Below are 14,835 nucleotides of genomic sequence, written 5' to 3'. Positions count from 1 at the left end.
AGCGTTCTAAACACAAACCAACACCGGATTCGGAGGGAAGGGAATGTTTTTATTTGTTGCCAATGTTTTTGATACTATCATCATAATTTTGCAGGTCTGCTGGAGCAGTAAGCTTGATTGACAGCATTCCCAAGAGTTCACAATATCATGGCTAAGGTTCCGATCAAGGTAATACGGTTATTAACTTAATATAAATGAAGCTTTAAAAAAAGGATATAAAAAGCAATTTATAGACAATATTAATAACTCGGAATTAGACTGAGAGACATGGCAAGGGAAGGTCACTACATACTTCAGACAGAACATTGGAAGGGCGGGACACTGCTTTCATCTAAGACACCTTTGGTCATTAGCATCCTAGTGTGGGTAAGGCAGCGTGGCAGACTCTAGCAAGCGCAGTGCTGAAGGAAGCTGATGGCAAGCACAGGGCGCACCAGGCCGCTCCTCAGTCATCCTCTCCTCCACAGAGCAGCAGCAGGGCCTTCTTATAGTCTCCAGATGTGTCTCCCTGGAACCCAAACACACTCTGTCAACTCCATGACTCACAAAAGCCACAGGAAATGAAAGATGAGGAAATAGCTGCGCGTGACTAGCCTTCTTGTGACTTTTCTCCCGGAGAGGTAACTTCTGGGCATGACTCTCACAACAGGAATGTTACACGGGGAAATTCCTACCAACGCCCCTCAGTTTAACTTTCTAATTTTACCCCTCAAGGGCTGTTCTCTTAACGGAGCGGAGCATGTTCTTCCATGGAGAAGCAGAGAGGGCGAGGAAACCTTTCCAAGTATGTCAAATCATCAAGCTTTCCAGACAGACGCCCAGTTTCTCTCAGGCTGACAAAGGCATGCAGGGCCTCCCCGGGCCGTGGCTTTGCCTTGGACTCAGGCCTAGCACACACTTTCCTCAGGGCTTGCCTCATAACACTTATGTGTGAAATGCTAGTGTCTTCAGTGCACAGACTCGCTGGCGACCCTCAGCCCAAGCTCCACACACCACACACAATAAATCCAACACTTTTGCTCAACTAAAACCCCACTCTATACATGGTCTACGAGGAAAGATGTCAAAAGACCCGAAGCCAAATTTCAAGGTCACAGGGTGCTTCTCTTTGACCGGTGAGGGCAGTGTTGCCTGGGCCCCTGACTGCACCTATCACCCGACACCAGTGTCACAGTGATGGCAGACAACGAAGAGAGATAAGCTGGCACGAGGGAGGAGCTAACAAAGACAGCTCATACTGACCGATACACAAACACACATTCTAAAAATGGACACAGCCTTGGGTTTGTTGAGCCTTGGCCGGGGCTGTAATGCAGCCCCGCCTTTATCCTTCCTTAGAACCCCTTGCTCTAATCCCATGACCTAAAGATTTTAACTCAGCACAGGAACTGGGTCCTTTCGTCTATTTCCTTCATGCTGCCCAATCTGGCTCTGCATTTCTAACGGAAGCCAAAGTTCTACCTTGATCATAGAATACAGGGAGGTGGCGAAGTTCTTCCTAAATTCCTTCCTTATGTTAAACAGATCAATCTCACTCCTCGACACCACGACTCTGATGAGGGTGTGATCGTCCGTCCCAGCACCCTTTAAAGGAGAAAAGAGCACAGGTGTTAAAAGTGTTCACATATGGCACCGAACACCCCTGGTTTGAGGTAAACCATTGAAGTCTCATAGCGTAGGAGAAACAGGCTACACGTCGGAAGGAGGCGTGCATCCCCAAGTTGTCATCTGAAGCATCATCAGAGCTGGAGAAGGCTGCAGTTATTAGACGCAGGGTGTCTACTCACCTTCATAGCATAGTAGAGGGTCTCGGCAAGGTAGGCAGGTATGCTCCGAATAGACTTCACTAAGAAAACACATAATACAACTGTCAAAAGCTATTCGGACATGGACAGTGACGTAATGAGATGCAAACACTGGCTTCGGTTCTTTGCCCTGCTTCTAAGTGTAAAGGCGAGGTGCCCCACAGAGGGGCGTCTACAAGCTGCTGAGGCTTCCTCCCAGCTGTCTTCTTACTCTAGGTGGGCTCTCTTCAGAGGTCTGTGCAGGTCCAGAAAGGCACCAGAAAAGAGGCTCATCTCTGTGCCCCTTTGTTCCCTGTGATCTTTGTTGGCACCTGGGTGGTTATAATGCCACGTCCTTCATCACCGATAAATTACACAAGTAGCTTGGAAGTTTCTGTTCCAAGATATCTGATCAAATGATAGAAGAATGCTACTCTAATCTCTGGAAACACTTGGACTGACTTTCTGTTCTCTCTCTCTCTGAATTCTCTGAGCTAAATCTCACAATTCACCCCAACAGCTGGTTGTATCCGCTGCAGTTCAGACACCGGGCCAGGCTGCCAAAGAGGCAGCTCATGCCTACCGCATCACAGCTGACATAGATTAAGGGCATACAAACAGGAGTCACCCTAGCAAAGGACACCTAGCACACAAAAACTCTGTAGGCTACAAAAACGACCATCCTTCAGCTCTGAAACTTCTCAATTCTTCCTTTTCAAAGATCAAGAAAAGCAGCTTCTCAAGCAGACTGAGAAATTATCATCTAGCTAGAAAAAAAAAAAAAACAAAAACATGGATGTGTTTGACCTGATAGAAGGTGGTTTTTTTTTCAAGGTTAAATAATTTTGAGTTTTAATTAAGTACTTATAACAACTGTGACTTTCTTGTGTGTCTTCATCATGAAAGGGCCAAGTTTTTAACTCACTGGCCATGTGCTTGGATAAAAGGCTACTTTTTAAAGTTGGTTCTCATACAAATGCTCAGAATAGACAGAGGCCGCCTTCAGACCATGTGAGCCCAGGACCTGGGCCTGCAGGATCTGGAGAGCATATAAAAGCCACAACTACCTGCAAACTCACTTCTCTAGTCATTTTGAGGAGTTAATTGGAACTCCAAATTATATAACCTGAAAAAAATCCACCTTTGCATATTGTGTCACATCAAAGACCCTGTTTTATCACTAGCCAGATGATAACTTCTCAGTCTGCATAAAGAGCTGTGAGCAGAGTATTCAAAGCACTCAAAACCCTGTGGGTGTCAAAGACAAGTCACGCTTACAAGCCTCTGTGAGGGTGTCCAAAACATCAGAGGGCCATAGTATTATTTTTAATATGATTTAATTTTAAGAGGATTCCTACTAATGTTCTTAGTGCTTCTATAAAATCAGGTAAATAACCAGATAGCCATGTATTCAGAACACCAACACGGACTTCCCAAAGGAAAACTCAGGAGTTTACTTCATCCAATGCTATGTTGTTCCCCTACTTTCCATGACAAAACACGATTATTTTCAGATTTAGTCTCAAGTGGATGAAAGCAATTCGTATAACAATAAATATTACACACTGTGAATTCACCTACCGACAGCCAGGAGCAACTGCTCCAAGTTCCCCGAGGTCTCTCGGTCAATGGTTTCCTCGATCTGAAATCCTGATATTGTCATGTACTTGTCAAACACTAGAAAAAACAGAACAGAATGTATTTTCTTACTCGCTGAAGAGGTACTTCCTCTAAAAAGAAGCTATAACTTTTATCAGGTGTTCCTGTCCAAGCAGAGCCCTTCACCCCGTCCTCCTTGCTGCCAGAGTTCTGGCTATGTTCAGAGCCTCAGTTTGCTAAGCCCTAAGCAATGATTTATTTATGTTGGAACAACATCATGAATTAGGAATTTTTAAAATTCAATTTAGCTATGAATGTTGTGACAGGACTTGGCCATGTCCCACAGATGAGCCTCAGCTTTGAGCTTCCTCTGTCTCTGCTTCCCAAAAGCTCACTGGAGATGTAGCCAGTCTTTACGATGTCATACAGTTGTACCTGTTTGGTTATAGTCTTGAGTAAACACAGATCCCTGTTAGGCCAAGAGAAACACAATTTACCAGGAGATGGCCTTCTGCCCACAAGGACACTCCAAGTAAGGAGACGACGTGACAGGTGGCTTATATGTTTACTCAGGCATAAGCAACCACGCATGAATTCTAAACAATAATTCACAAATGCTGATTTCCTGGCCCCTAGCTAGCTGCAACTGCAGTCAATGAAACCAACAGGTAAATCTGCTGGGAGACATTCTAAAAAAGCCCTTCTCCTTCCTTCTGAAAAGTGATCAACAAATGTGACTAGTTTAACGTGTTCTCCTCTTCCTGCCATGAAACATTTGGTGAAGATGAGGTAAGGAGCATAAGATGGGGCCACAGAGGGCAGTGTGGCAGGGGACACAGGAAGACGCGTGGTCCTGCCAACCCAACCACATCACAGGCACAGAAAGGAAGCGCAACTCAAAGCCACGACGAGGGTTGTCGCTTGCTACTGAGCTTATTCTAAAGTGACTCAGTTCATATGAGCTGGGCAGATGCACAGGAAGTCTTAGGGACTTCTTAGTCTCCTGAGGGTAATTCTTATGAATGAGACACGCTTTGTGTCTGAGGGAGCCTCATGCCCCTCGCCACCTGTGACAGTGAATGGATTGCTAAGGACATCTCGTTTTGCAAAATCTACAGTAGCAATGTCAAGAACGTTTGAGATTTCTCCAGAACAAACTGTGAAAACTGATCTTGCTCTGAGGCAGGCATCCGGTCAGACCCACCCATGCACTTTCCGGATCGCCCAGAGCATTCGTCTCAAACAATTTTACCTACCTCTTCTCAAATGAGACACACTGCGTGTCCCAAAGATGGTGATGAACTTTTCTTCATCCGTCCCCCACTTCAGCTCTCCAGCCTGGAACAGCGCCTGCAACCAACCACCCTGGTGAATCACTCAGCTTCCCGGCACCCCGCCCCTTCCTAAACCGTGAATCTTCCTTGCTGTGGACCAGGTTAATGGGTTACATGCAAAGCGCAGAAATGGCACAGAAGCTCATCTTTCCAAATGTTGACTAGAAGATCCCATCTTCCAGGAGAGATGCTGTGCTCCTGTCATCTCACTGTTGAAGACTGATTCAGACTGGAAAGTAACTCAGTGAGAAGCTGTCTTGTGTTTTGCTTTGCTCATCCTATAGAGGCTGCCATGTTCATAGCATGACATGAAAGTAAACTCCATATTTCCTCTTTACATCTGTGATTTACACAAAGTCAGTTATAGAATACCTTGCACCCAGCTACCCATACCATAGTGTGCTAAAACGTCATGGGGTTGGCATCTATAGAGAACTTAATAAATCCTCTTGACACCACTCGAGTACCAGATTAACTTCTAACATGAAAAAATATAAATGTTCACCTAAGTTCATGCACAAGCTTACAAAACACACATGAGCATTATGAAAGCTGAGGTCACCTGAGATGTGGCCAGTCTTCACAATGTCATGCAGTTGTGCCCTTTTAGTTACTGTTTTTCATTAACATACAGATTCCTGTTGGGCCAAGAGGAATACAATTTGCCTAAAGATGGCCTTCTGCCCATAAGGACATTCCAAATATTGATAAGATATGCCTGTGAATATATGACTTTTGATCTTGGTAGACACATGCAAGTGCATTATAGTGGTCTAGAACTATTTTTTTATTTTATCTCCAGAGAATTAAAAGACCCTTTCCTACATCTTTGTGCCGGATAAACAGATTCCATTTTCCTTCTCCCTCCTTTCTCTAAGAGTTCAGTCCTCTGTCTAGAAAAAGCATTTGGCAAGAAAGATGATAAATATCAATTTTAACACTCTTAAAATATTAAGTCATTTTAATATATTCTAAAAAGTGCAAGTTGATTTAACTCATTTAAAATTATAAAAAAGTAAAGCATACTGTGCATGTGTTCAGTTCCCAAGCCAATGACCTACTGTGGCTTATAAGATTCCTGGTATAACAGGCCTTCCTCAGTGCCAGGTGTCAGGAGAGAAAACCTCAGAGGCTTATGCAAAAGCCCTTCCACCATCTCAGCTTACTTTACATCAAATCCCAGATCCTTCCTGGTGAAGACAACCTGGGGCCTTGCTACAAGGTACAAAGGGCATGCTCCTCCCAGACCCTAAAGCAGCAGTCTGCAAAAGGCTGAATTTCTGATAAGAACAGACACGAGCACATGGCCAGTGTGGCTTGCTCTCTGCTGCTCCTGGTCATGGCAAAGGGTGGAGAGCCCAGGTTCCATCAGAGATTTAAAAGAAGTCCCCCCATTACAGTATTCACACATACAAAGTTTCACTTTATGTTCTAAATGGCCATATCTGCTGTGTGGCAGGTAGGTGACATGCCCACAGTCTAAGTAATCAACACTGGCTCCAGATAATGACATCAGTGGGTGGGACGGTATGAGAACCATGGCCCAACTCAGACCTGTAGGATCAGAGCTGAAGCCCAGGATCTGCAGGGACTCACAGGCCCATCAACGTGAGACACAACAAACTGTCCAACAAATGGTTAGGAGAAAAATCAATGAGAAGGTTCAAATGGACTGCTTTCCAGAAGCTTCTCACATAGCATGGTGCTGATTACATCAGCTTTGCTGGGCAGTCTGCCCATGGGACCCTGATGTAGGTCTCCACACTGTCACCTGAGACTACAGTTGGCTTCCACGCTGTGAGCACTGCAAAGCTTCCAGAGTTCCTAGTCCTGAGAGCAAGAATGGGAGAATTGTATCCTCTCATACAAAAGCCCAGCGGAATCAAAGCCTAGAAAGCAATGCTGTCTTTTTCAATTGAGCAAAACTCCTCCCTGGAGGAAGATGACTGTTCTTGCCCTTTGTCTACAAGAAGGCAGAGTTAGGTTGGATCTGATGAGCTTTTAACCTATATTTAGTCAGTGCTTCATATGCTATATGAAATCAGAATGGGGAGCTAGCACTGAACAGTGGAAGAGAAACGGTGCTGGGGACACAGCGCCAGGCTGGGAACTGGAGTGTTACAATTACTCAGAGGGTCTGGGCTCACTGCCTTATTCGCAGTTGGGAGAGGCCTCTCGGAGCTGAGTGTGGCACCTCCTCATCCATCACTTACTGTCTGACTGCCAGCACTAGTGTAGAGGAGAGGCTGGCACTAACCTGACACGGTGCCCTGGAAAGGTAGGCAGGAAGGCAGGCAGCTTCAGTGTGAGGCAGGGAGAATAGCGGGGAGCCTGGGAACCTACAGTGTTGAATGAGGGCCACCTGACTCATGCCCTGAAGGTCAGACAGGGCCAAGCATCCAGAGTGGAACTGACCTCTGAATCCTAAGACATGGATATGAGGAGGTTTAAGAACCACCTTCAGGAGCTTGGACTTTATCCTAAGAACAGTGAAATGCTAAGTTTGAAGGGCTTAGACAGGACCAGGGCACAGAAAGCTGACAGTTATGAGGCAGAACCCAAGTGAAAGACTGAACAGGGAGCCCTCAGTAAATGTCTCTCTTTTTTCTTCTCCAGTGAGGCAGGGACCACAAGGATTGAAGCTGTTAAGAGATCAACCACCCAGAATAAGATAACTTTCTCCTCTTCAGCAAAATCAGATGATATGTTGCTGGCAATTGCATAGAGTGGTCGATCAGATTTCCCATTTTCAGTGGCACATTAACTAGCCAGAGATGGGGCTACAGCTGGTGATTCTGGGGACCCAAGTACTCTAGGGCCAATTCCCAGGTCTCAGCTGTCCTGATTCATATTTCCTAATGTTTATTTCTTACATCTGACTGCTTTATAAACCATGCTGAAATTGCACTGGGATTCATAAGTCCCTGAAGTGAAAATGTTCACTTGGGAGTTGAAGAGACAACACCCACCCTGTTTAGAACACTGTCATAGGAAACACAGAGAACTTCTAAAAACAAACCAGCTTGTCATTTCTTTTGTACTAAAACACCACTTAAACCATAAACACTTTATTTTCCCTTATTCTATCCTACTAAGAAAACCTATTCCATCCCGACACTGAAATGGTAATGTGAGGCTTTTTATTTTTTTTAATTCTCCATTTTGTGAATGATTAAAAAAAAGAATATGTCTAGGTATAACTTACAACAAAATTTGCTTATTTTAACCTCAGCTTTGGGATAAAACTATTTTGTTGGCCAGATCAGAATAAGACAAATGTACCTACCTACATGAGTCATATATTTTATAGGGAGCTGTTAAATATATATTTTAAAGGTTCTTAAAATACACATTGTGGCTTTTCACTACTATAAATTCTTTTTAATTTCTAAGTCATAACAAAGTTGTCATAGAATATTTACTCACCTGAGCATCCAGTTCCACTTGAGCATCATCAATCGCAGTATCAGGGTCTCTATTTGCCTGTAAGAAATGACATCACATACTGGACTTCAGAGCCTCTGCATTCAGATGGAAAGATGCACCTGATGCCTATGTATAAGTCACTTTCTTTTCCAGAGAAAAGCCTGCGCTAAAATCATAATGGCCCGACAACATGCTATATCACTACTGCACAGCAGTGTCACAGCAAACCAGCCCAGCCCTGCTGGTTCTCAGTACTATGGATAAATGGGGTGCATACCGCTGCTTGGAATGAATGAGTGAGTTGGATATTTACAGTCTGAATCAGATATTCTGTGACACACACACAGGCAGCATGTAGCCATCACAGTGGGAATCTGTACCAACCAGAAATCACTGAAAGACGTTTAAGTGGCCTTAACTTAATACAGACAGGTCATTCCAACAACTCCTTTATGTACCTGAAGGAGGACCACCAACATCCTCTGGTAGAACCCTGAAGTATCCCCCACCACGTCATCTTCCAGGTTGGAACCATATTCTGCAAAACAACAATTTCATTCTTGTTCATAGCATCTCTGAATTAGAGAACCTTGCCCCATTAATGAGGTGAACAAGGCATAAAGGAAGACATATCTGATTAGCAAAAATCTTTTCTCCGCCCCATCTCTCAGTGTTCCAAAGATGGATGGCAAATTGATAAGTGAGTGCCAGGTGAAAATGGCTCTGTTAACATCCGCCAAAAGCATTCACTCAAGCCTGAGCTATGACAGCCACTCCAGAACGCTCTCCCCAAATGTCGTTAGTAATATGAAGACACAGGATGACGGTGTAAAGCTTCTAAAGTGTGACATTCCTAAACCGAGACTCTGCTGCTTACAAATGTTTTATGTGATTTTTTTTTTTGCCAGATGTTTTTCATCCTATGAATTCTTGCCTTGGCATGATGGTATCTCCCCCTAATTAGATAGTGTTCTTTTGTATCAGTTAAGCCACCTCTGACAGACAGCAATGACATCTTAAAGTATAACCCCTCCACCTTGGGTTCCAACTCCTCAGCCCAAGGTCACAGAAAAGCAGAGAACTGAGATCTACTGAGGCCTACACCCTTTCACTAACTTTCAAACTACATCTTAAAGTGTTCTTGCTATAAGGTGTTACAACGTTTAATCACTGTTTGAAAGCAGGAATAGTTTTAAAGCCTGGAGCTTCTATTTTATGTGCATTAGAACCAGTGTATTACCACCCAAATACAAAGCTCTGTAGGCATCTCTGACTCCTTTCTCTGTTCCAATACCTGTAACTAGTCATCAAATCCCTCCCCACAAGCATTTGCTCCTCCGATTAGTATTCTTCGTGCTCCCTGACTCCCAGCAACCTCAGTGGTGCCATAATTACTACACGGCTTGGTTGCAGGATTTTCCCTGTCCAGTCACATTAGAGCAATGGAAGGCCTGTGATTGGACAGGGAAGAGGGAGGCAGAGCTAAGAGTTGCATAGATAGAGACCTAGATGGCTGCTGATAGGTACCTGTGTGTTGTTTTCCAGGCACAAGTAGTTCTTTCACAAAGTTAGAACTATTGGGAAAAAGCTTTTATCATTATCAATTGGCTTTGAAATTACTGTATTGGCATCTTGCAAATTGTGATTTTATTGTTACATAAATCTGATTGGCCAATTAAGCTTTAAGAGTTATGAATCTACCGGGTTACTGGGAGGTTGGCAGTTCCATTTAGTTACTGGAATGTGGGATCGCCGACTACCCAGGCTTATGGCTGAGGAAGAACTAGCTGCTCCAGGGACAAGTGAATGAGAGCTGGGGACTCAGCGGGGCTAGCTGTGGAGCTGGCTAGCTGTGGAGCTGGCTAGCTCAGTGGGAACACACTCGTGCCAGCAGGAGTGTGAGAGCAGTAGTCTGGCACCACGGGAACGTGTCGGGACGTTTCTTTTTAATATTTCCTGCAACACACCTTCGTTGCCTCCCTAAAGAGCTATCTACCTAATATATCTCTAGACTAAAATCTCCTTCTTTCAACTATTCATTCAACATTCCATCAGCCAAGATCGTCATCCAGGCATGCAAAATCCCTAAATTGCCTACCTAGTGCAGTGTATCTCCATACAGACACACACGTGTCCTTCCCTAGAGTGAGGTGACATCAGATCTCTCTGTCTACTCTCCTCAGCCCAGGGTCCGCACCACTGATGACCTAAGTCACCTTTACCTACTGAAACCCAATTGCTTTTTCCTCCTCAGTTTGCTAAGTTACAAGAAGTAAATAAAGCATGTATTATTTAAGGTATACATCATGCTTGATATAACGTGAAATGGTTACCACAAACTAACCGGTTCCACGATGTAGCTTTCTGTGAATGGTGAAACACTGAAGGTCTAGTTTCTTAGAAAAAATCCAGGTACACAACAAAGTACTACGAATAGTCACCATTCTACAAACCAGATCCCCACAACTTCTTCACCCTATCTCACTGCCCTGTGGGCATCACCCCATCATCTCCTTCCTTCACCATCCCTTCTGTCCTTCTGTTACTATCAACAGTTATAGTTGCTTTATCATTCAGTTGGATTCTACCAAAGTAAGGTCACACAGTGTTTGTCTTTCTGCACCCAGCTCACTCCGTACAACATAATACCTTCCCTGTTGACCTGTGCTATTACAAATGTCACAAGTTTCATGCTTAAGGCTAAGTAACGTGGTACTGTGTGTGTGTGTGTGCACAAACCCCACTCTTTTTCTCCACGCATTCTCCAATGGACGCTTAGTAAGTCACCTGCTTTTGAAATTCCACTATCTAATGTGTATCATGAAACCTCCTGTAAGAACCAGAGCCATGATGCCCTCCCCCTGCTGTCTGTATTCTGAATTAATATGTTTCATACACAACTTTTAACATTTTACCATCCATTAACTATTGAATATAACATCATTGAAGACAAGAATTGTGGTACCCATGTCTCCCATGTTCCTCGTGACATCCAGAGCAGCAATGTACACAGAGCCACACCCTGAGCAGAATGCAACATGCACATTTACATGCACAATTACTGTAGCACAGATGCTCAGTCCTCAGGATCAGCATCCCAAGATGGAGAACTCCGAAGACCACATCAAATAAACCGCCTCGGTGAGATAGGTGTACCACCTCTGCCACAGTGGTAGCAACCATATTGACTACAAAAAGAAGCTGGAGAGAGACCTGGGTAATTATTTGGTTGCCCTAAATCCCATACTGTTCTGATCCAGTGGGTTAACAGCATCACATCTGAATTCTATACGGCATTGCTATGAGAGAGCCACAGTCCAGGCTGAGTCTGGTGACAGGAAAGCCTGACAGAACAGAACATCCTTCCTGCACTTTCATTTCATGGACTTGAATACATTCAAACCATTGAAATATGGACTAGACCGAAACACAGACCTTGTTTTCACACACACACACACACACACACACACACAATAGGTCACACTAAAAATAACAACCAGAATACAGAACACTTTAACAAAGCACACCCATCAGCCGAACAGTATACTTTATCAATGTTTCATCATCTCCAATCCAGAAAGGGTTTCAGTCTCTCTTCCTGTTCCCCAAAATATCTTCTACCTAGCTCTTAACATCTTCCACAAAATTGAGTTTATTTAAAGAAACTTGAATTAATTGGAGAGGAAAAAGACTCTCTATTCTTATAGTGTCTGCAAATCCTGTGCAAAAATAACCTGCATCTCCCTTCAGGTGTTGCCAGTTACTGTTACTGCTAGGAGGAAAAAGTTGGGAGTTTGTTTCTTTATTATTATTATTATTATTATGTTGTTGTTGTTGTTGTTGTTGTTGTTTGGTTTTTGCTGAAGAAGAATAGCCTGACTTACAGTTCTTCCACTCAACAACCATGTTCTGCCTGGCACTCATATATACTCATGACCACATCCACATGACAGAAAAGGACAGATGATAAACTCCAACTGTTTACCTTCTTCATAAACTTGTTTGATGGCACTGAGTTCTTCAGGTGTCCTTGAAGCAATAATTTCAGTCAATACTTTCTCATCTGTCCCAGCTCCCTGTTGGAAGATTTGTTTTTAACAGAGAAAACATGTCAATAAGATAAAAAAAGAAGAAAAAAAAAAAAGAAAAGAAAACGATTTCCCTGGGTGTTATCCAAATTATATAATCACAAAGTAACAATGGATCTCTCCATATACATGGTATATTACAAAGAGTTTAAAAATTCAGCAATCTAATTCTATCTTACTTTTTATTTTGTCAAATGAGAAATAGACTTTTCTATATCCAAACATACCATTATAGTTGAGGTCTTTAATTCTGTCCCCTAAAAGCCAAACATTAACAGTTTGGTGTCCAGAGTGGCACTAGGGGGCACTAACCAAAACCTTAAGATGTGGACTAAAGAGAGGTTTTTAGGTCATTGGGGAATGTCTTTAAAGAGGGTGGTGAACCACAGTTGTCTCTTCTCTGTGCCTGGCTTCCTGCCTGGCTACAGGCCCAAAGTCCCGGGGCCAATCAGTGTGGGCATGAGCCAATAAACCTTTCTGCTTAATGATATCATCACAGGTTCCAGAACAGAAACAAAGCGAACAAACAGAGACCACTTGCTGGACGCACTTTCTGTGCTTCTGAAAAATAATTTTAGCTGGTTTCCTTTCTGTACTTGTAAACATCATGACTACACTGCTACATCACAACATATAAATAGACACATGGCTAAAACTTAGTGTTGTCTGTCTAAGATATAGCAAAGGTTCTATTTCTGCTTCTTTGCAGAAACTCAAGCACTAAAATACCTAAGTCCATCCCTATAGGAAGCTCTTTGCTGCTAATAATGCCTGAGACATATTCTGTTTAAAAGTCCTTTTCTTAGGGTCCTAGAATCTCACTTACTACAAACTGCAACTGCCGAACAGCACAGAGACTCAGCCTCCTGACTGGGCGGTTCCCATTTTTCTGCTGGGTTCCCATTTTTCTGCTGTGTGGGTACAATCTCTGAGCTGCTTATCTCGACTGCCCATTCAGAACCAACCTACTAGGGAAAAGCCATGCCCTGCCACTGTCCGAGCAAATGTTTCAACACGGTCAGCTTCTACCTTTTCTATCTCAAAAGTCAAAATATTTCATCTGTAACATTTTCAAGGCCTAGAGATATAAAATGAAGGTATAAAAATCCAGCACTAAAACTTTACAGAGCATATTTTTGGCTATTCAGGAAGATTAAGCCGTGCACTTGTTAGGCCTGGTTCCCCTTTATTGACTCCCACGGTTTTGTCTGAGCAGCCTTACTGAAATGAGTCAAATAAAGCACAGGATAATTATCAAAACAAAGCTGTACTATGCCGGACAGAAATGTCCCCTGTCTGCACCCTTACCTTAAGAGCATGCTTGAGTTCGTAGGCATCGTAGAGCCGCGAGGGCTTCATCATAGCCACGATTAACTTCTCAAACTTCCCCGTCAGTTCAGACTTCAGGTCATCCAGAAGGTCCTACCTCAGAAAACAGAAACGTGGTGACCACAGTCTCCCCACACAGAGATGAAAACCTTTTGCCCTAGTCAATTCTGTATGCTGCTTCTCCAAGTATTAGAAAAGACACTTGTGCTAAACAAAGCCCTAAGGAATGGACCTTCAACATCTGCCCTAAACCTCAAACACCAATATTTACCTGCCAAGATGTTTAAAGATGTTTTCACTAGCTTTTCAGGTCAAAATAAAATGGGACACGTTTACAAGGCAGGCTATTGGGTGTGGTAACATAGGCCTGTAATTCTAGTATACGAAAAGCTGCAGGAGGAGGCCCGCCTGGTAACATGTAACAGGATAAAAACCAGGGTCTCCACGTGCCAGGAAAACACCTACATTCTCAGCCCTTTATAAATGTTCAGGCAGTGGTCCAGGCTAATCTTAAACTTACTCTGCACTCCAAGGAGGATTTATTATTTCCTCATCTTTCTCTTCCTTCTTTCTTCCCTCCCTCGATACCTCTCTCCTCCTTCTTCTTCCTCTTTTTTTTTTCCAAGACATGGTTTCTCTGTGTAGCCCTAGCTGTCCTGGAACTCACTCTGTAGACCAGGCTAGCCTCGAATTCAGAAATTTGCCTGCCTCTGGCTATCCTAGAATTCATTATGTAAATCAAGCTGTCCTCAAACTCACAGAGACCCACATGCCTCTGCCTCCTGAATATTGGGGAAATAAAAGCACCGGGCCACCACACCTGGCTCCAGGTAGGATTTGAACATCTGGTCTCATCTCAGCCTCTGAAATATCTAAAATTACAAGCTTGAAACACTATGTTTGGCTTTATATGGATTCCCAAGCCCCGCCCACCCACACACCCACCCATCTGCCCAAAAAGCTTGGCTGAGGCTGACCACTTTTTTTTTTTCTCGAGACAGGGTTTCTCTGTGTAGCCCTAGCTGTCCTGGAACTCACTTTGTAGACCAGGCTGGCCTCGAACTCAGAAATCCACCTGCCTCTGCCTCCCAGAGTGCTGGGATTAAAGGCATGTGCCACCACCGCCTGGCCTGTGGCTGACTATTTGGACCATATAAAGCATATATTCCGCGTATGCAATTTCTCCAGCCTCCTTGCAGAAGTATCCTTATAAAAGCTCCCCCAAAAGGCTTCTCTGTATCTCAGTGGCAGAGCAGTGTCACAGTTTACAGGGCT

At 43.7% G+C, this 14,835-nt stretch overlaps 1 protein-coding gene across 1 annotated transcript in view; it reads right to left on the bottom strand.

The window, feature by feature from the left end:
- Window positions 1-28: 28 nt before the first annotated feature.
- The window catches only part of Anxa5 (annexin A5), a 29,907-nt gene continuing 15,100 nt past the window's right edge, over window positions 29-14,835 (bottom strand). The window contains exons 5-13 of the mRNA XM_052180625.1: window positions 13,540-13,653; window positions 12,129-12,219; window positions 8,602-8,681; window positions 8,144-8,200; window positions 4,640-4,733; window positions 3,366-3,461; window positions 1,788-1,846; window positions 1,462-1,584; window positions 29-508 (exon numbers count right to left, since the gene is read on the bottom strand). Coding sequence (XP_052036585.1) covers window positions 446-508; window positions 1,462-1,584; window positions 1,788-1,846; window positions 3,366-3,461; window positions 4,640-4,733; window positions 8,144-8,200; window positions 8,602-8,681; window positions 12,129-12,219; window positions 13,540-13,653 — 777 coding nt within the window. The 3' untranslated portion in view covers window positions 29-445. The remainder of the gene's footprint in view (window positions 509-1,461; window positions 1,585-1,787; window positions 1,847-3,365; window positions 3,462-4,639; window positions 4,734-8,143; window positions 8,201-8,601; window positions 8,682-12,128; window positions 12,220-13,539; window positions 13,654-14,835) is intronic.

The sequence above is a fragment of the Apodemus sylvaticus genome, chromosome 4 (genome assembly GCF_947179515.1).
Source record: "Apodemus sylvaticus chromosome 4, mApoSyl1.1, whole genome shotgun sequence".
NCBI lineage: Eukaryota > Metazoa > Chordata > Mammalia > Rodentia > Muridae > Apodemus > Apodemus sylvaticus.
This window is presented reverse-complemented; position numbering and strand designations above follow the sequence as displayed.